At 43.7% G+C, this 22,147-nt stretch overlaps 1 protein-coding gene across 4 annotated transcripts in view; it reads left to right on the top strand.

Annotated features, from left to right (window-relative positions):
• The window catches only part of LOC100731481 (core histone macro-H2A.1), a 60,007-nt gene that overhangs the window by 1,825 nt on the left and 36,035 nt on the right, over positions 1 to 22,147 (top strand). For all 4 annotated transcript variants that reach the window (XM_063230917.1, XM_063230915.1, XM_063230916.1 and 1 more), the window contains exon 2: positions 8,730 to 8,932. In XM_063230917.1, the coding sequence (XP_063086987.1) occupies positions 8,761 to 8,932 (172 nt within the window). In that variant the 5' untranslated portion in view covers positions 8,730 to 8,760. The remainder of the gene's footprint in view (positions 1 to 8,729; positions 8,933 to 22,147) is intronic.

Here is a 22,147-nt window from a genome sequence, read left to right as displayed (position 1 = left end):
TCTAGTACACAACCATGTCACTGGTTTGGTTTTTACTAAATGAGCCAAGGTCAGGGAGGGGCATAGTTCAGTCTGATTCTGGAGGCCATAAAACTTGAGGAGAGTCACTGTTTCCTTCCCCACTGTCGGACTTGGAATACAGGTACCCTGAGACTGCCTGCAATACCTTCAGAGTTAATGGTGCCCCCAAGTCACTTAAAGGAGATTTGCTTAAACAAAGGCATAAAATAAAAACCCTTCAGGAAAGAACCTAGCAAAGGTTTATATTTGATGTTGAGTAGAGTTGTGGCAGTCTCTGGTTCTTATTTGTCCTTATGAATCTGTGACCAGCTTTTCAAAGCATCTCTCCTGAAGCGGACTGAGAAAGGGCAAGAATGAATGGGGCCCATACCTGTCGTATGGCTCCTTCCTGTATTCCATAGTTGTAGAGGGACCCAGCATCCTGTCTTAGCTTTTCTGAGTAAGCCCAAGTGAATGAAATCTTCATTCCAAAGAGTTGTATATGCATTTTCTGGGATCAGTGCTGCCCAGCTGATGTCTTACAGTCTTTCAAGAATTATTTCCTGAGAATGAGCTCTGGTTCAGGCAGTGCAGACACAGTATTGACTAAAATAAAATAAAAACTGCCTAAACCCTGACTTGAAGAACTGACATTAAGAGAAGACAGGAAAGAGATCTTAGGAGTCAGTGCAGGAGGGACAGCAACCCAGACAGGAATGAGCCCTTATCTGACATTATGCAGGTGGGGACAAGTGTTTGAGGCTTGGGAAACTACACGTATGAATCTTAAAAAGACAATAGAGGGCATGTGGTGAACTGCCAGAGGCTCAGGGGGGCCAGCTTCTAGAGTCAGCTGAGGATAGTGGGGCAAACAGGACAGGCCAGATCACAAATGATACTGGTCAGAACTGCACTAACCTAAGAGAAGTAAGGACCACTAAAGGGCTCTAGGCAGGAGAGGGATGGACAGGTATTCTTCTATTCTTACTGGGAATTCTTCCTTTCCAGCAAATGCTGATTGACTTCCAAATGCTAAGCTGGACCAGAGTTCTGCACTCGGAATTATTTAACTTTTCTTGATGGCCTTCCATTGCCACGAAGTGTTACAGAACTCAGCACAGCCTTTAAGAGGGAGAGAGAGCAATCAGGAAAGCAAGCAGAGAATGACTTTTGCAATTAAATTTCAGAAAATAACCTTCAGTGCTGCTCAGGAAGCACAAGATAAAGCAGTTTTGCAGATACGAAATTTTAGTCCCCAACCAACATCCCACAAACTGCTTTGTGCTTTGATGAATGACTTGTGTTTAGATTTTATTTTTTCCTGCTACTGAAAGCCTAACACATGAATAAGATACATGTGTTGGAACCAAATGCATGGTTAAGGATTTATTTTCCATATCAGTCTGTCTCTTCTGTTTGTAATCCCCTCAGTTCATTGCGGGATGGATTGTATGTTCTTTAATCATGTGGCTCATTTATGATTTAGTGTTTAATGAATGGAGAGAGAAATTTTTCCTGATTGGTTCCAGTACAAGAATAGGCCTCTATTCCAAGCCAATCAGAGTGCAGTTCCATAAATAGTGGTTGTGTAGTGCCTCTGGGGACTTAGCAGCAGTGCTACCATTCATCATTTGGCATGATAGGAATAAATAGAAAAGGATGATGTAAACAGGACTAATGTCCTCCCCTTAGAATCAAGTGTCTCAGGTTTGCCTCATGATTAGAATTGATGGGAAGGTGACAGATGCCTTTGAATACTGGGCATTTGTCTAACTGTAGAGAAGAGATGGTAGTTCTTCCTTGTCAACAGTGATTTGAGCACTTGCTAGCTCAGATTCCTTCATCCTGAGGGCTTGAGCTAGGGAAGTCTAATACAACTCTCCAGGAGATGTAATCAATATTTTATTCAGGATCAAAATGCATATATTCATTGCTTAGATAATAGAAGACTTCACAATTGATCTTTCCAGCGGTCTTATAAATTCTGTGATTGTTTAAGGGCTTTCTTGACTGCAGCATTATCCAGTGTCTTACAAGTATGAGGAAGGTTAAGTATTTTCCTCTGTCTTACTGAGCTGTTACTGGCAAGAGGACAAGTTGCTAGAATCATAGAATTGTCACAGAGCCCTAACCTAGCCTATGTGTGACTTAAGACCCAGCTCTCAGGGCATTGGAATTTCCCTTGTTGGAAATTCCTAAGGTAGCTCCACAAGATCCCTGAGTTTTGAGGGTCTGGGCTCCCACAGCAGTTTGACCAAGCATGTGTAAATGAATGGTCCTACTGGCCACAGTTCTGAGTCTTTGCCTTTGGAACTGCTACCATCTTTGTGAAGAGGACCCCAACCAGTGTAAATGCCATCTGATCAATTGCAGTCCAGCTAGCATGCTTGGACATACAGTGGTGAGCAAGCAAATTGGTTCATCAAGACATAAACAGGAAATGATGATACAGTGTAACAAGTGCTAAAGATAGGGTAACTGGCTTTAGAATTTATGTATAAATTAGATGTGGAGGAGCAATCACGTTGGAAGGACTGAAAACTACATTTGCAGAGTACATAAAATTGAGGAAAGAAAATATATTAAAGAATAGGGTCAGGCAGAGAGAGATGATAAAACATTTTTAGCGAGGCCCCAGAGGCTGCAATAGGCACGTCTACTGGGGGAACTGAAAGTGATTTGGCAGAGGAGCTCTGGTTGCAAGAAACAGAGAGACGAGTTAGAGGCCAGCGGTTCTGGGTACTGGATTGCCCCAAACTAGACTGAGAAGAGCAGAAGCCACAGCCACATTATGAATGCAGAGGAGGGAACTCCTTGATGGGTCTCACCAGCAGAGAAGGCGCTGGAATCAGTAGATAGGACTTCTCCAGACAGAATCAGGGAAGGTATTTCAGACTGAGCCAGCTGCAGGTGCTGAAGCATGGAAATGGAAGAGGAGGTAGTTTGCAAGCAGTAGAGTTGGAAGTCGTGGCAGGGTATCTGTGACACCTCTGTTCTCCACCCCTACTGTCCTGTTTTCATATCCATCCTGTTCACAGGATCCTCACAGCTTGTCTTCTACAGCACCCTGAGCTCTAAGGACGGATTGTATTCTCTCAGTCACATCTTGGTTGTTGAGGAGCCTGTGGTCAGAGACTGACTTCTCAATCTAGCCTGGTTTATCTCTTTCTATAGCCCTTTTCCATCAACTTATCTTTAGGTAAGCTTTGAGTTTCTGCAAAGCTCTATGTTTATTGTGATGGAGAAGTTGGAGAGTATGTTCATCTATTTGTTAATTACTGTTACAAAATACAGTGCCCCCTTGGTTTGTGAACTTCATTTTTTCCATGATTTGGGGTAAGATTGATTGCATTAGTGTTGGCACGTGAAAGATGGCTGTGATCATATTTGTCAACTGATGCAGAGTTCACAAATGAAGGGAATTTTTTGTGGAATGCTTCGGTTCAGGAACCAAATTGTCCACAAACAGAAGTGTTCGTGAACTGAGATATTACTGTATCTAGGGTGAGCTACTTTATAAAGCTAAGAGGTTTATTTTGGCATATGGTTCTGGTTTGGCTTATGGTTCTTACTGGTTTATAGTTGGAGAGGCTATAGAGTATATTAATCTGTTTTTAATTATTATAACAAAATATCTAGGTTAGGCTACTTTATAAAGCTAAGAGGTTTACTTTGGCTTATGGTTCCAGAGGTGCAAGTTCAATGGGCCTTGTCTGGTGATGGCTTTCCTGATGGCAGAGTACTGAGGTGGTGCAGAGCATCAGATGGCAGAGACAGGGAGCATACCTGTATATGTGTGTCTCCTCTGGTGTCTCTCCTTTTAAAGCTATCAGAATTCAACATGGGGACTCTTCCCTAGTCATTTTATCTAATTCTAATCCATTTCCAAAGATTCCACCTCTAAACATCACAGTTACATTAAGTTTCCATTCACTTATTAGCTCAGAAAGGAGATCCAGCATATGAAACCTTTGGAGACACTGAAGCTATGTCCAAACTGTAGCAGAGATAATGGTTGCAGAGCTTGCTTTAGTATCAGTCATGGGATTTTCATGTACTGTTTAGGCATCAGAGGCACCTGGTGATAGCAGGGGCACCAGGCCACTGCACAACGATAACTGGTTTCACCATGTCAGGGACTCCTGGTTGACTGAGTGAGGTACCCTCCTAGACAACAAGTTCAGCAAAGAAAGACACATCTTTGTCATTTGACCGGATAGTATAGCAGTTCTGCGAGTACCATCAATGCCCTAAAAAGGGGCAGAATCCCTAGGAAGTCACTTTATTTATGATGTAGGATTGTCAGTCCTCATTTCAGACTTGCATGCAAGACAACGGTCAAACAGCCCAGCCAGTTTTGGCTGGTCATTAAGATGATGGCTTCAGGGCCAGCTTTCAAACTGATTTATCATGTGACAGCGCTATTTCCTCTTTTTTTTTCCAGAACAAATAACTAGTGTGCCTCTCCCAGTCTTTCATAATAAGATGTGGCCAGGTGATCAAGTTCCAAGTGATGGGTCAGGATCAGTAGTAGTGTACCTCATTTTCAGGCCTAACTCATTAAAACTCCACATGTTATCCTCCACCATGTTTTCCCTTCCGTGGCAGTCTTGGGAATCAGGCATTGAAGATGTCAGAGTCGTAAGTTAGGCAGAGTCTGGCCTCAGAAATCATTTCGTGGAAGAGATACATGGAAACTTGTTTTAGACTTGTATCAGTCCATTTTCTGTGGCTATAATGAATACCTGAAGCTAGGTAATTTTGCAAAGAAAAGAAGTTTATTTAATTTGGAGTTCCAGAGATTCAAGGATATAATGCCATAGTCAGCTTAGCTCTGGTGACCACCTCATGGCAGATGGCATCATAGTGTGGGAGCACATGGGAGAGGGAAAGGGCACATTGTGAACTAGGAAGCCAGAGAACAATTTATAGGGGAACCAGGAATAACTGCTCCACCTGTTAAAGGTCCTGTCATTTCTTAACATCATGACACTGGGACCAATCTTTTGACATGTGGACCTCTGGGGCACAAATGACATCCAAACATAGCAAGACTTTTCATGAGTGAGAAATAAGTTTAGGCACTTAGTTAGTATGGCATCCTGGCAAATTCTTCACTAGTACAAAAAAAATCTAAGAAATATTCTGTAAGAGAGGGACTTTTAAAATCTTACACAAACTGTTGTTTTTATTAACTACTGAGCACTCACTTATTGAGAGACCCCATACACACACTAATTAATAGTGTCACCAACCTTTTTAGGTCTTTTCAATTATCATCTCTGCTTGACACAGGAAGATTCTGAGGGGTTAAATCACATGCCAAAGCCCACAGTTCCAGTAACTGCAAAGCCATGATTAGAGTTAAGTCATTCTGGCTTCAGACTTGTAGTTATTGATCATGGTACTCAACAGCCATTTTCCTCACAACCAGTGTCTGTCCCCACATTAGAGCTGCCAGAGCTGCCTATGCCTGCGGAGACCGCTCAAGAGCAGGCAGCCCTGGCACACTCTTTGCTTTCTCTGGTTTCATGGTCATGAAATGATTTTCCAGAGGAGTTTAAAAACCACCACATGCTGCTGGATGTCATGGTACTGCAAGGCTTGGTCACAATTCTCTGGTAGCTTAGGGAACTATAGTTAGTGCAGAAAGAGTACTAACTATGGGGAATGATAAGAAAGGAATCTCTGCGAGACAGTCCCCTGGTCGTGATAAAGACTTGGGACTGATACATTGGAGAGAAGTCTTAACCCCAGATGAGGCATCAAGGTGCTCTTTTGCCAATAGGGTGCAGTGGCAGATCCATCACTACCTGGGAGACCTTTCCTAGGACTCAGGAAGGGTTGGTTAATGGCAGTGAATTGCATCCAGCTGCTTGCAGTTCAGTAGAGCTGGGGAGGCAGGCACACAGACATGTGCTGGGATATGTGCTGTGGGAAGATAGAGCAGTTGGCAGTTCAGACTGTGGCATGATCCAAGAAGCCTCTGAGACGGGGCACGTGGGTACATCTACTGGGCAGGTTCACAAGAGGACAGAGGACATCCCAAGCAGGAGAAACGGCACATTTGAAAAAGACATTCTTGACACAGCATAGGGACAGGTTCAGAAAGTCAGGAATGGTCTGAATATCTGAACCTAAGGACGAGTGCTAAGAAGTTGTGCTACAGAAGTCGTTGAAGATTGCTGTTTGTGGCTGGCTCCAAGCTCAGGGTAATAGGAGCCATCAGAATGGGCAGAGGTGTCTGTGGAGAAAGCCTGGTGCTGAAGAAAATTGGAGCGATGAGGCTGAAGCAAGTCAAGGAGGGGGTGAGAAATGAGAGGATTTGCACACAGTCTTGACAGAGCTTGGCTGACACTTGGGTGCTGTGTGGTAGGAAGGGAAGTAGGGGCCAGGCTGAGTAGAGTTGCATGGTGCATAATGTTGCCACAGATAAGACCAAAAGAGCCAGAGGCATTCGAGGTGCCATATGACTGACAGGCAGTCAGAACCAACTCTGGGACCCAGCAGCCAGGCATGCACACAGGTAGAGGCCAGAGTCACTAGCGTGTTCACAAGACTGCAGTCAGAGGAGGGAAACACAGGAGCACCACTCTTCAGGAGTAAATATGTGTAAGCCTTGCCAGGTCCCCATACTAATGGCCTCTCTGGAGGTGTAGAGAGTCCACTTTCTGCAGGGGCAGCTCCAGGTAGCCAGCAGATCTGTGAGGAGCAGAGCTGAAGCCTATTCTAGTTAGGAAGGGGCTAAACTTGGTCATCATCCCTGACTACAGGCTTCCCATGCTGAAAGAGGAGACATTTGGATTAAAACCTTTTAATCCAAAGGTGTGGGGCTGTTGGGCTGTAAAACCCATTTGTAGTAAAGTCAAAGACTACCAGGAAGCCAGTAACAGCTCTCCCTAAAAGTCAGGCGTACACGCGGACCATTGGCTGCTCAGGGTGAGCGCAGGTATCTGCAGAGGATATCTTAAAACAGCACAGTGCTGCAAGAAATGGAGGCAATTAGTTATGTTAAAAAGCTCCAGCCCTTCTGAGTCTCTCTGTAGCACTCTGAGGCATTAAGAGTTGGTATCTCTGTAAGTCAGAACTCAGGGCTCTCATCTCAGAGCCTTGAACCACCTTAGCCCTGCTAGACCTAATGGCACAGCTGCCCCATAGTGCTTAGGGATTCTAGTGTCTGTTGCCCTCACAGCCATCTCTCTTCCAGAAAGATGACTTAGGTTGCTCTTGGAGTCACCAATATGTCAAGTATGGACCATGATTTGAGTATGAAATTGAATGTCAATGGGACAAGGAATTCTTAACCCTGCGACATCCAGTCACATAGACATGACCTGTTGGGGTTGAGGGACTTACACACATGGATCCTGATCCCAGTACAGAAATCTTTGCATTTGGTCAGTGACGTAAGCATAGATGTTCTATAGTGAAGCATCAAAATGGATTTCAAAATAGGCTGAGGCCCTTCACATCCCCTCTCCCAGTAGCCTGCACTGGTCCTTCGAAGCACACCTTGTGATTATCATTTAAATGATTGTATGGTTATGTATTTATCCCCCTATTACTTCAAGAGGGCAGGGACCACATCTACTTAGTATAGTTCCTGAAGTATATGCTTTAGGATGTAGCAGCAGGATCCAAGAACTCAAAGATGGATTGGCAGAGGGCAGAGGACAAGTGTGAAGGACAAAGGGGCTCTGGCCAAAGGAAACTCACTACAAAGGCAAGAAGAAAGGGGTAGAAGAGCATCTAGGGGTAAACCCCTAAGCCTCCTGTGACCAATTTTAGTCTACAAGTAGCACAAGGCAAAGCTGAGATGTGCCAGACCTAGATTTCTTAGGTACTGCATGGTGGCCAAGGGGCCGAATTTTATCTTGGGACTTGTGGCAGCCCTGGAGGGCTTTTGAACTGGTGCCAGGGCATGTCCCCATGTGTGTGCACAAAGATTGCCCTGTCCTATATTAGAAAGTGGACTTCAGGAGAGTGGGGCTAGGGAAGAAGCTCTTTGCAGGGAATGTCTGTGGCCACTTGGTTAAGATGGTGATTAGCGGGAAGAGTCCTGTGGTTGAGGAAGGCATCCTCTGCACTGGGGCTGTTAGGATGGCGATAAGGGAGGATCAGGAAGGCACCTTTTCCTCTTCTCTAAAGATAGGCCCACTCAGCAGGCTGAATGTGCTCAGAGGGCCTCATCTAACCTTACTACACACAGCCCTAACTGCTGCATGCTGCTCATGCCTCTCACAGATCAGAGGTGTAAAGAAGAGACTCTGCTTTCTATCACAGAAGGAATTTGGCTTTAAATCTTTATTGTAAATGCAAGCAACACAATTTCCCTTTTTCCTGCAAAATTATTAACCTCAATCTCAAGTGTATGAAAATGCAATTATTAAACAAGTGTGTAGAATATAGCCAAGGAAATCCCATTTTCTTTTACATCATGAGGCATAAAGGCAAGGCACTTATGAGCAGTTATTGTCAGTATTAACATCTAAATGGAAGCGACCGATAAAATTGATGTCTTGGTATAAAATGTTCAAAGCTTCACTGTCCTTTTTTCCTGGGCCAAGCAGCTGCAGTGGAGTGCATACATAACTGGACTCAGAGGCTCAGCAGCTACGTGCAGTGATGTCTGCTGACCGATTTGTACCTGTAGGGGACAAGAGTGTCCTGGGGAGAAGGGGACGCACTGTCCTCAGTGACCCTCATGAGTGTGTTTCTTGCCTTCACAGTGCTTACTGATCCGCTTCCAGGGCCACCGCCATGTCGAGCCGAGGTGGGAAGAAGAAGTCCACCAAGACCTCCCGGTCTGCCAAGGCAGGCGTCATCTTCCCTGTGGGGCGGATGCTGCGGTACATCAAGAAGGGCCACCCCAAGTACAGGATTGGAGTAGGGGCACCTGTGTACATGGCTGCTGTCCTGGAGTACCTGACAGGTGAGTGTGCATGAGTCAGCCACGGACACCAGGGGCTCAGATGTGGCAATGCCCATAACTCCCTGAGGATTTACAGGACCTTTTCTGATTGTTTTCTTTTCAGAAGACAAAGCATTTAAAACCTATGGAAAAGTTACAAGAGTAGCACAATGGTTGTCATTTTTACTTAGATTCATCACTTGATAATATTTTTCCCCATTTGCTCATAAGTGTGTGTATGTGTTTTACACACATGGCAGGTACGTACATGTGGATGCTTCTCAGTATATATATATATGCTTATTATATATATGTCTATTTTTTGGCTACTATGTGTTAAATAGTTCATTTTGAAATTTCTTCAGTTGAACATTCTTTATGAATGTTTTTGGGTTTTTTTTCTCTAAGATCTGTTTCAGAATCATATGCTGAAATTGGCTATCACATTTTGCTAGTCATTTCTCTAGGTTTCCTACATTTTGTTTTAAATCTTTCCCAATGTTGACATTTTTGAAGAGCCCAAGCCAGTTGTTTGGCAGAATGTCCTTGCGCCTGGGATGGCCTCCAGATTAGAGCTTTAGGTCATGTTAGGCAGGAGAAGCACTGGTGTCAAGTCCTTCTCTGTGCATGATGTCAGGAGGCGCCTGGAGGGGGTGGGGCCTCTTCCCATCACTGATAATATTTAGTGTGTACTTTCAGGTGCTTCTTTTGGATTTCTGACATCTTACATCAAGTCTTTTACCCAGTGGCTTGAGCTTCCCATGATGATCTTACCTGAATCTGTTGTTATCAGTATGATTATGAAATACACATTTTCCCATTTCTTTCATTTCTGCATTTCTTGGATAGCATTCCCCTATAAATAAGACCTTTTCCTCTACCTTTCCCTTCTTTTTATCTTGTACTGTCGGTGTTGGCTCATGGGTTGTTTAGTGGACTATACTCCACTTCTGTCCTTTTATGCTCAAATTGTTTCAAATTCAAGCTGGTGGTCTTTTTCTGCATCTCCATCAGTTTTGCTACCTGTTTTTTGCTTTCCAATACAGTATGATTTCACTTTGGACTTTCCTTGCCCCAGTTTTGCAAACAGCTATCTCTCCTGGGGTTTCTTGGTCATTTTCACAGATATAATCTTATTTCTAGCTTCATAAAAATTTTGGAGACCAGCTGAAAAGGGAGAGGTGCTACCCTCATTTTTAATGAGAAAACTAGGTCTCAAAGCTAAAAGGACTTGCCTAGGGTCACAGATAACCTTTAAGAGATTGAGAAGGCTTGATTCTCCTGCTCTTTTGTAATGCTTTTGCCACTACTGCTTGGTATCTGATGGGTAGGTTTTGTAAGTGTCAGGAAGCACCCCTGATTCTTGCAACCTGAAGGAGAAGACTCAGCAAGATAGGGTGCTTCTTCCAAACAGGCAGCCAAACAGTTGGACTGCATCCTGCTCTCTTTCTTGTTAGACCAAAGCCAATGCTCTCCCTGAGAGCAAACCTAGTCATGAGGGACGGGCTCATACTTGTCCCTGTCCCAGCTATCCCCGTGTGTGATACTGGCCACAGAGGAGAGTGGGAACCCATCACTGCAGCTGGTAGAGCACCTTGAAGTGATTCCTTGCTGTGGCATGTTAAAGAGTAGTATGATTAGTCTATACTTTTTAAGTTCTATAAAGTTTTTCTGGCAGGCTTATAAACCTGGGCCACTTCCTTTTTCTGCACTCAGCACTGTGTTATTGACATAACTCTTGCCCACTATCTGCCCTGCTTCCCACAGGGATGGGCCCAAGTGACCTTGAAATGTACTGAGGGGTCAGTGCTATGCTTTCACTCCTGTGGTCACTTGTTCAGTTTTCTGATAGGACAGAAGCTAAGTCCTAGGCTGCATATGGGGAGAATGGCTCTCAGAGCCGTGCTGCCCACTCACGGTTCTTGCAAGGTGATAGCACTCAGCCTGTTGAGCCAGGATGTAGGAGTACATGGATATTGGCAGGGTCTTGGGATCTGTTAACTGTGAATATTGTTTTAGACACCTGAGTCAGAAGGAAAGGTAGACCAAACCTGCTTTCTACTCTGCATTATTTTTCTGAGACCTTTTCTTACTCATCCCCCCACACATTCTGAGCACCTACTGTTTTAACAAAGAACTCAAAACCTAGTCTGGGAGAAAGACAACCAGCCAACCTAGATAGGTATAGACTATAACAAGGGCCTGGGGCGGTCACATGAACAGGCCAGAGGAGTACCCAGGCAAGCCAGAGGTCTGGAGATCGGTTGCCAAGGGAAGCTTTACTGAGAGGGATACATTAACTAAGGTGTAGGGAAGAAATGGGCCAGGTGGCACTGTGAGGGCTGGAGAGGGGCTTTGCCATCCTCCTGATTCTTTGATGTACCTGAAGATGCTACAGAGAAGGGGAAATAGAGGAGGCCTGGCCCTCCAGCAATTTAGAGTCTAGTCAGATGTGTGGCCCAGACATCATGCCCTAACACAGTTGTGTCTAAGAGACATCCTACCCATTCCGTGGGTCCTCACTGGTGCACGGATATGTACCAGACCCATTTTCAGACAGCTTTCTGTCCAGAGACAGGTATAGCTAAAAAAAAATAGTCTATGAAGAGACAGGACCACTTGTGCTATGAGGCAGGAAATGGAGTGGGCATCAGAAAACATTTTCTAGAAGATGGTGTTACTAGAGCACTCTGTCTAGTTGCCCAAAGACCCTACAAATGGGATTTTTTTTCTTCTCTATACTGCACAGGTGGCATAAACAGTTGCAGGCATGGTGATATGAGTGGGCTACATGGACACCTAGTGGAAATTGTGGGGCTGACTTTCTACCTTCAGAAAGCTCCAGCAAAGGAATGGGGAAAGGGCCAGAGGCTCTGGAGTTGCTAACAGGAATGCTGAGCTACAGAGCCACCTTCTAAATCAGGGAGCTGGCATCTCCTTGGTGACTACCCCTGGGGATACCTGGGGTTTTGCTGTGTTCTAAAGTTGGGCAGTTAAGAAGCTGGACCTTGGTGCAGAGCTTCCTTTTTTTTGGTACCAGGGATCAAACTCATGACCTCGCACTTACCAGGAGCTGCCATTTTTTTATATATGGCCTTGGGCAAGTTACCACTGCTACAGTTTTATCATCTGCAAAATGAAAGTTATAGTCACGGCTCCTGGTGGCTGTTATGAGGCTAAAGTGACAGCTGAATGTAAATTCATTGTTCTGCATGTTGTGTGTGTCCATATACTGACATTAGGGTTAGAGCACCAAGGTAGGGGAGGTCCCTAGTGATCCAGTCCTAGCTGCCAAGGCGACTGGGCTCCCCACTTCTTTTGGAGATGGTGAAGGGAGCTGTTGCTGACTACTTGGACCTGTTGTCATTCCATTTGGTCCAAACCCATGGTGCCACTCCAGGTACCCATAGAATGTCTTGGGAGCTCCAGGCCTACTCCCTCTGGAACAACCACTAGACCTTTTCTCCTAAAGCCTACATCACACCAGCCTCTCAAGACTTCCTCTTCCCAAACTTTCTTTGATGGCCTCTTATGTTACATTTATGGAAACTGTGAAGGACTTTTCAGGTTTACCAGGAGCTGGCCCTGCGCCTGTGTTACATGAGTACTAAGCATGAGCTGATGCCACCCTGCAGGCCACACCAGCTCCGTGGTCCACTGGAAGAGCATATTCTTTTTTTTTTTTTGTCTTTTTCTTTTTTATCAGTACCAGGGATCGAACTCACGACTGCCTCTTTGCAAGGCAGGTGCTTATGCCGCTGAGCTAAATCCCCAGCCCCATGGAAGAGCATATTCTTGGGGGCTGAAGGCCACGCAAAGGTTCCTCCTTATCTCTCTCAAGGAGAGATACAGACAGGATGTGACAGCCTTGCATCTTGCTGTAAATTTGAAGTTGGCATCTATTTCTCCTCTTGCCTGCAGAGCCCAGGCATCCACCTGACTTACAAGGAAAAGCCAACATCTGGAGCAAGCATGGTCTGACAGTCAGGCAGCTCCTTTCCTAGATCTCTGTGTGCCCGGCACCAATCCCTACCTGATCCTTCCCAGAGTTGTGGCTGAGGAGTATGCTATGGTCTTTCTCCTCAGTGACCAGTACTCTCAGGACCTTCCTCTGTTCTCTTGCCCACTGACTCTTGACGTTTCACCCTAGGGATCCTAGCAGCCCCTCCTCTTAGGCATGCATGAGGACTGCTTTATCTAGTATTCATAGTTAACACTCAATAAGTGGGTGAGGCAGCTGAGAATAACTTCTGCCCGGCCATCATCTTTGCCCCATGATATTGTGCGACTTTTTTTGATTAATGATATTTTAAAGAAGCATGACTCGTTCAGTCCAAGAAAATTCTGGTGCCTTTCCTCTGAGCCTAGCGTAGTGCTGATAATGCTGAGGTGTTTAGGGATGTGACATAAGAAACACATGGTATGACCTTCACCCCTGTGGAATTTGCTTTAATGTTTGAGACATACAAGCCTACAAACCAGGAAGAGAACAAGACAGAACTAAAAGGTGAGTTAGTACCTGAGACCCACAGTGTAGGAGCAAAAGAGCAGTACATGAGGAAGATTAAGATAAACAAATAGGAAGTTGCTTATAGGATGATCTTAGGTCTGCTTGTCATGACATTGGCACAAAGCTTAACTGATAGGAAGCTCTAGATCTTCCTGCTCCATACCAGCTCCAGCATGCAGAAGGCACTGGGATGAGGCAGTTAAGTGAGGCAGTTACCTTGGGAAGCCATACTTCTAAATTGAGTCTCTCATATTCTAACTTGGGGATGCTACACACTGAAATTCATGACTGAGTTGCTGCCTTCAAGGAGCTGACCAGAGAGGAAGAGCTTTCAGTGCCATTGGACCCAAGCCCCAAGAGAACAGGTCTGCTCCTTCTTTGATTCATACCTGTTTCCTCCATTCCTTCCTTCCCTTCCTTCCTTTTTTCTGTCCCTCCTTCCCTCCCACCATTCCTTCTTCCCACCTCCCCTCCTCTTTTTCTCCCTCACTTTTTCTTTTTTTCTGTTCTGTTCTGTTCTTTCATCCAGAAACCCGATTACGTAGACTGATCACACATCTTGTTCTATCAGCCTTTCTTCTGTTGTCATACAAATTCAGTCCATCTGCAAAGGATTCCTTGATTAAGCAAGATGCAAAGCATTGGCTTCCAGCTACTAAGATTAGCTCCTGTAGAAGCTGTGGTCAGAGTGACCACTGATTTGAATCTGAGCTAAGTTTTCTCTGTTAAAAACCCAGTGTCATGGGTTTCACCTCTTACAGGATAAGGCAGTGACTGCAGGTTTTTTTTTCCCTTGTCTTGCTTGGGTCTGTTCTACAAAATGATGATGATATCTGAATTTGTACATTACTAATCTCCTGCTCTTTTGTTTTCTACTTGTCTAAGCCCTCTCTTCCCACCTCCATGTTTCAGATGTTGGGCTTCCCTCTCCTGCCTCTTGTCAATGACCAGAACCTCCACTGTACTCTTAACAAGCCAGCATGCCTGATATCAAATGATACAGTTTGAAACTGCGTAGGGGTATTTTGCTGACTTGCAAAGTTCACAGGCCAACTTCTGATGTAGAGAGGGATCAAACTCCCCCAGGTGGTCTTAGGCTTTTATCACTGAATGAGGCTCAGCCTTGGGTCTGACTGTCTCCTTCAGTAAAACCCTGAGGAAAAGAGATGGTTGTTAGAAATACTCCTTGCCACCTGATTTTGGCTAACAAAATGATTGTCCTTATTCTGTGTTTCATTTGTTTGACCTCTGGTCTGTAACTCAGGTCAGCTGTTACATAGTGGGTCCTCAATCCATCTCCATCCCCATCTTCTCGACTTGAAGTAGAGAGGGCCTCTCTCATGTCAGCAATGCATCTTGTTACATAGGTATTCATTTTGGCCAGCATCCATCTCACGTGGCACTTCTGGTATGGGAAAGAAGGCATCCTACAAATTTGGAATATTGGGGTAGGTGGGACCTACATTTAACTCTATCACTTACCTTGAAAATGAGTCTCAAGCCTCTTTACTGCATTTCTATTTGGGACACCAAGCATGTGCTAGAACTCACACGGCTAAATTTAGAGCAGGAAGAAGAGAACAGACAGGCTCTTCGATGCTCCAAAGCCCTCTGAATACATACATTCCTTGCTTGTTTGCATGACTTTCCTAACTGCAGACTGGCATTTCAGGCCAGGACGTAGCTAATCCTTCCTAGCACCTTCTTGAGTAGTCAGGCTGCCTTAAGGCTCATGCTTGCTGTGATTACTGCATTCTACGAAGCCCTTCATCGACTCATTTTTCTTAAAAAACAAAACACAGTAAAGAGAAAACAAATATGAATTTTAAGGAGCCAGGGGATTGCAACTAGAAAACTGCTGGCAACACTGAAATAGAAATTGCAGTAGGCTGGTTACTTGGTATATAGCCTTTGAATGTGTGTTCTGTTTCTTGTTATGGGAATAATTAATGTCTGAAAATTTAAGAAGCTCAAACTCATAACTCCACCAGAGATAGCAGTTGCGCTGCATGCCTTGGTGTGTATATACATGTATGTGTGAAAGACAGATTTTGGTTAAATTATTTGGTTTATTAACATACATTAGTGATGATCTTCATTGACAGCCAATTGCAGAGCATCATCACTACATATTACCAAGCTAATTATAAAGTGGTTGAGGATGGAGGTGTTCACACATATCCAATGTCATCAGCTCTTCAGCCTCCTAAGAGAATGAATGACTGACTCTAAAGTAGTCAAATGTTCAAGGAGCACTTGAAAAAGAATCATCTCAGCAGTGTCACCTGGCGTGTGTGGTATCCTGTGGCCAGCAGGTCAACAGACTCAGATGGGTTGAGTCTCAGGGATTGAGGATAGAGCCTAAAAGCCATCGAGCACCCCAGTATTCAACTGCCTCATCTCAGATGTGGAGTGGAGCATGCCTTCTTCTGGGACACATAAATCTGCTGTAGAGCTCAAAAACTGAGTTTTTATATAGTGATTTATCCAGTTGTTCTAAGGAGTCCACAAAATTGTTAAGGAAAATAAAATATGACCCAGGCCCACTCTACAGTAATGCTCTCACTTCCATGTTCTCTTTAGGACCAGGAGTTGAACCATAACACTGGATGAGAAAAGGGAAAGGCATTATCACATCCTTGTATAAATATTTTCTTCCAGTCTGTAGCTTACTATCTCATTCTCTTTGACAGTATCTTTCACAGGGTAGAAAAATTTAATTTTAATGAAATTCAACCTATCAATTTTTTTTTTTTTTTTTTTTTTTTTTTTGGTGAATGGATCTTTGGTGCGGTCATCACCAAACCTGTGATCACATAGATTTTTTTCCTCCATATTATCTTCTGGAATTTTATGGTCTGTGGTCTATTGTGAGTTAATTTTTGCAAAATATGTAAAGCCTGTATTGAAACTCATTTTTTTTTTGCATGTGGGTATTCAGATGTTTTAGCACCACTTGTTGAAAAGCATTACTTCCTTGAAGATAAGCTGTATTGCCTAGGAAATTTCTAAGGAGTCTCACTATTATCTCACGATATCCCTTTTAGTTTTCATTTGTACCATTAAGGTCTCTGGAAAGGGTAGACAAGGTATATATTAAGGATTATGTTTTTGCTTAGGCCAGTGGATAAATTCACAGCACCATAAAACCTGTATCTGGTTTCAGATGAGAAAAAAGATATGGCCAAAAATAAATGTGCCTTCTTTTATCTAGGGCTTTCATCTGTACTTGTGGTTGAAGTAAAATGCTTTATAATTTCATTTAGTGAAGATCTTTGGACGGTAAATAGTCTCAAGCTCTATTTTTGAATGTTCTCATTCACAAGGTTTTTGGTCATTTCTTCAAATAGTATTTATTCTAGTCTCTGTAGGACATAAACCAAGCACATGTTAGTATTTCACTTATTTTCTATATCTGATAATTTTATTTATACTTTTCATTTATGTCTTTTTGGACCACTTACTGGATAATTACTTTTGATCTATCTTGTATAACTATCTACCAGTTCATTAATTCTCCCTTCATCTGTATTTAATTTACTGTTTAATTCAGCTGCTAACCTTCAATTTCAGTTATAATGGTCTCATTTCTATTTGATCTTTTAAAAATATGCTTGATTTTTTAAATCTCATTTTCACATTATTTTTAATGATCTTTTTCTTAAATAAATCTTACACAGTTATTTTATATTTATCTGAATAATTATAATAATAAAGTCTTTATGAGTCTTATTTCTGCTGGACCTTGAGTCACTGTTAGGTGAGCTTGCCTGTCTCCAGAGTTATAAAGGAATGATTTTATGCTTTTGCCTAGTGTTTTTTCATGGTTTCATTTTTCATAGTTTTACTTTGAACCATTTGGAATTTATCCTGACATACAGTACAAGTTAGGAGTCAGTTTAATTTTGTTTCATATAGTTACCCAGTTACCCCAACACAATTAATTGAGTAGTCCATTTTTTTCTCCTGGTGATCTGAGATGCTGTCTTGATAAAACAGCGAGTTTCAGATATAACAAGGGCTATTTTGGATTTTCTTTTCTATTTCACTGGTCTGTCTCCTTATATGTGTTTCTCATATATTTAGGTCTTTCATTGTCTTTTGTTCAATTATTTTCTTCAATAAGTTAATATTCATAGTAAGAGTCACATGATAATCAAAGATAGTAAGACATACATGTTCCTCCCAGTGCTCTCCACCCCAGTTATCATGGAGTTTCCTGTATATTTTATATATCTTTCTAAGGTTATTCTTTTTCTTGTTTATTTTAAGATAAATCAAGAAAAGGAAATGCCAAAAACTAGTGAGTCCAGAGGATAATGGGTACATGTGCTGTTCAGATGCTGACTTAACTGTCTTAGACCAAGATCTTTCCTTGGTGAGCCTGAACATCTTGATCTTTCCCTAATCTCCTGTTGACACCCTCAGTACTTCAGCCAGGCTCCAGTCTCCACTGGGATCTGTAAGAAAAGGCCTGCTTGCATCCTGGGTCCATCCTGGGCTGCTGTCCTCGGGGGTGGCAGCTTTATAGTTCACACTGCCTGAGTGTGTTACAGTACCAGAAACCAGGCCAGTGCTTTGGAGAATGTGCCTGTGCATCCAGCCTTCATCACTGCCTGACTGTTCAACCCTTGGCTCACTTGCTTAATAATACATCTCAAATGTCCTACTTGTGAAAGAGTTTCCAAGCCCTGACCAAGTGCAGGATACCAAATAGGGAGCTGTGTGTCTAAGGAATCATTGCTGATTTTCACATGTTTGTATTGAGAGCCAGTATTTGCCAGCCATATCTGACTGAGGCTGTTATCGGTTGCTAAATGGGTGAGTCCAGGGTTGAGACTTTCACTCCTCCCTCATGTGTGCTCAACCGCCAGCATAAAGCCCGAAACTCTACAGTATCTTTTTTTAATTAAAAGATGGCAAGACGAGGTAGAGAGGCGATGAATTTCAACAAGAATGAGTTTTGATAATCTTAGATGCTGCAGGAAACTGATGAGGATGACCCCTAGAGTTTTAAATGAAACATAATTAGAGTTACCAAAGAATCATAGTGGGCTATCCCTTGTCTGAGCAGGAACATGGAGGAGGGCAGCTGTTACTAGCACACAGAAGGTTTTAAAAGTGTTGCAAGGGCTGCTGTGTCATTCTGCACCCAAAGCTCCTGAGGACTGCCATCTAGACTGTGCTTTGAAAAGCAGAAGTGGCTAGGAGCAGCCTACTTGGTTAAAGTTATTTCAGCATTTTGGAACAGATGTTAAACATACTCCAAAAGAACTACTTACTAAGAGAAGGAAGTAGGTAAGAATTCTCTTCTAATATCTCCACTAAAATATCAGCAACTGGCAGAGGGTGGTGATCCATGCCTATAATCCTAGCACTCAGGAGGTTGAAGCAGGAGGATTGTTGCAAGTCCGAGGCCAGCATGGGCTACAAACTGAGTTTCACTCATGGTGAAACCCTGTCTCATAAAGGGAAAAAAGAGAGAGAGAGAGAGAAAGTCAGAAACTGATAAAACACTTTTACAGTCCTTTTGCTTTCTCTTGTTTTTTTTCCCTGGTCTCAGGGCTTCTATGTCTACAAACCAGAATAAAATATCATGAAAGCAGAAAGCCACTCCTCAGACCTATAAATAAATTGTAGCAAGACAACAAACCCAAAGGTATTAATCACAGCCAGCTTCCCTCTGTCTATGTCTTCCCACCAGCCCCCTCCAGTTCAGCTTGCCAAGAAGCTGACATAAACCCTCCTCAGATTTACCATTCGGCCAGCTTAGCCTACTGCTCTGACCCTGACTCCCTCCCTTCCTCGCTCCATCCCTCCCTTCCTCTCTTCCCACTCCAAGCCCTTCCTTTTTAGGTAAGTGTCTCTTGCATTTAGTTGTTGGACTACATGGATTCCTTGTCCAGAGCTGCTTTTGTAGAGGCCTACAAGAGTACTTGATGCTGACACGTTCTCTCACAGAGTGGCGTCACCCTATTTATCTGCAGATCACTCTGGGTCCTTAGAGAAAGTGGTTTCTTTCAGGGCTCCCACTTTAGGCCAAAAGAGCCAGGGGAGCCTTGTAGAAAGCCAGGGCCACAGGACAAGACTAATTATTGACTTTCTTTGCTGTCAGTATCCTAATTGATGTTCGTTACATTTATCTGTTATCTCTATTTACTTCTATTTATTTGTTAAGTCTGCTTGCTGCATAAAGTCAGTGTATGCTGCTCATTCAGAAAATGAGGGTATTTACAATGGGTTGCATTTTCTTTGTCTTAGAGCCCAAGACCCTGGCAGTCTTGTTCTAGATTCAAAAAACAGAAGCCTATTGAGATGTTTCGGAGGAACAGTAGGAGTGCTTTTGAGTTCTAGGCACAGTTGGAAAACTTAAGTTATAAAGCATCTACTGTATGGTGAGCATTTAACCATATCCAGCTACTGACTAAACGCTTTACATTTGGGAGCTCATATTCCTCAAACCACCATTTTGCTTAGCAGGCAATTGAGACTCAGACTATCAAAATAACTTCTCCAGTGTCACTGAGCACATTAATCCATCTCCAGAGGAACAGCCGATCAGCTCTCTGCTGGAGCTGGAACCATGGCAGTTAGAGAATTGGGAGCTGGAAATCTTCAGTCTACTTTGCACTCCCTTTGTTGTAAAGCAACCAGTGTATATCTTGGGAAGGCCGACTCCCATCCTCCGTGAAGCTGCAGCCAGAGGCAGTTGCAAGTGACTGCCAGAGTGCCTGGTATAGACCTGCAAAGGCCAGAGACTTTCCTGTGACCTGGCATGGATGGGGGGACAGGGATCCTGCAAGATGGGCCTTGAAAGGCAGGTCGTCATGGGACAGGGATGAGGAAAGTTGAGAGTCCATGCAGGGGAAATGGGTATAAACATGGAAAGTGATGATCCTTGGAGTGATGTATGCTGGCTATAGTGAAGGGGCAGTCGGGTTCCTGTCAGGGGTGTTGGTTATAGCAGCAGCAAAGCAATGAGGACCTGGGGGAAACACCCAGGTGTCCAAAGGGCCATATGAGGTGCCTGGCAGTCGTGGGAGATGGAAGGTGCCCGTCAGGTGTGGGGAGGCTGTACTACTCATTGATGTTAAGGAGTGTAGAAGGGTTTAGTGTAAGAAAGTTTGTTGTTGTTGTTTTGCCAGTGTCCCTTTATTGTCCTGTTAGAGAAGGGGAGGTAGCGTCCTGGGTGACCAAGCTTAGACTGGTGGTCCTCAGCCTCAGTTGTACTAGAGGCTGGGCTGATGAAGGTGTCCTCTCCCTCCAAGTAACACTCACTGCTTTAGAAATAATATATTGTGAAAAACAACCTGAAATTTTTGCCTGCACAGACCTATGGAAGCCAGATAAGCGAGCCAGAATGGAATGTTTGAGGTGGGAAGGTGTTTGTGACATGTAGTAGCAAAGGCCTGTTGGGGCAGCACATAGCAAAGCTGCCTGCAACTTCTCATGGACTCTATTTTAATTTTACTTTTTATTTGGCAAAGGAAATGCAAACGATAAATCCTAGTAGCTCAGAAGTGGTAGAGCACGGTGTTTGGCCTGGTCGCTGGTTGAGCGCCCTCTGTCCCCCTAACGAGGCTGCCTGTGTGAGCTAAGATTGAAAGCAGTGCCATCTTCCCAGCAATGGCAGCCTCCAAAATGTATGTTCCACTCATTTTTTCCCTTTAAAAGTCCATCTGGAAATGGTACCATGACAAGGCTCTTTAAGTGAATTTCCTCTTTACATTATACTCTTCAAATCATTTCATTTCAGCAGACATCTCTGATTGTTCACCCCTTCCTGAGAGGAATTAAGAACAAATGGCTATGGTTTTCCACATTAAAACAAACATACACATTAACCATTTCCCTGTAAATTAATTTATAGTCCTTGAAAGCAAGTGATTGGTGGTGCCAAGGCCCTGCTCAGCCACCAGTGAGGCCTGGGGTTGAACAGGTTTCTCTGGGCCTTCCTCAGGTACCTTTTCCCCCTCCTCCTTCCGGGGGCCTCCGTTTCTGCTGTCTCAGCAGCTGGCTCTGGTCCTGCCTTGCCTGGGGTCAGATGAAAGTCCCAGACCCATTCCAAGGCAGAGACTGCCTGTGGGGCTGCCCTGGGTGCTGTGTTCCATCAAGGCAGCTCTGGCAGCACTGAGGTTAATCGAGTTCAAGTGCATTTTTCAAACATATGTAAACTGTTAAGTGTAACAGCAAAGAATAAACTATTGGGGGAGGAAACACCAGATTTTCTGTTGCTTTTCTCCTCGTTTTGCCTCTCACATACATCCGTACATGGATGCAGTTATTTAAATAGAAGAAACCAAGAAAAAGAAAGTTAGTTTTCTTCCCCCCATAATCAAGGCTGTTCTACACACACATACATACATACACATTTTTTTAAACCAATGGTATAGACATAGCTCAGTAATAGTAACTTGCATTTACCAAGTTTACTAAGCACTTTACTTGGTAACTCATTAATCTTCATGAGGCTGAGGGTTAACCCCAGTCCTGAATTATAGCAAGGGAAATGGAGGACTAGTGGTATCTTGGCCATGTCCTGTGGCAGGGTACAGGAGTATAGGAGCTAGGATACACACCCAGTTTTGGACAGTGGTTTGACCACAGTGTGTTCATTGCTAGTTCACAATTGCTGCCATCCACTGCAGACCAGAAGGAAGTTGTGTAAGCAGAAGCACAGGTCTGGGAAGGTCAAGGAGAGTTTCTGATGGGAGATATTCAGACAC

Source organism: Cavia porcellus, unplaced genomic scaffold (genome assembly GCF_034190915.1).
Source record: "Cavia porcellus strain 051 isolate PalLab524CR breed Dunkin Hartley unplaced genomic scaffold, mCavPor4.1 scaffold_19, whole genome shotgun sequence".
NCBI lineage: Eukaryota > Metazoa > Chordata > Mammalia > Rodentia > Caviidae > Cavia > Cavia porcellus.
This window is presented reverse-complemented; position numbering and strand designations above follow the sequence as displayed.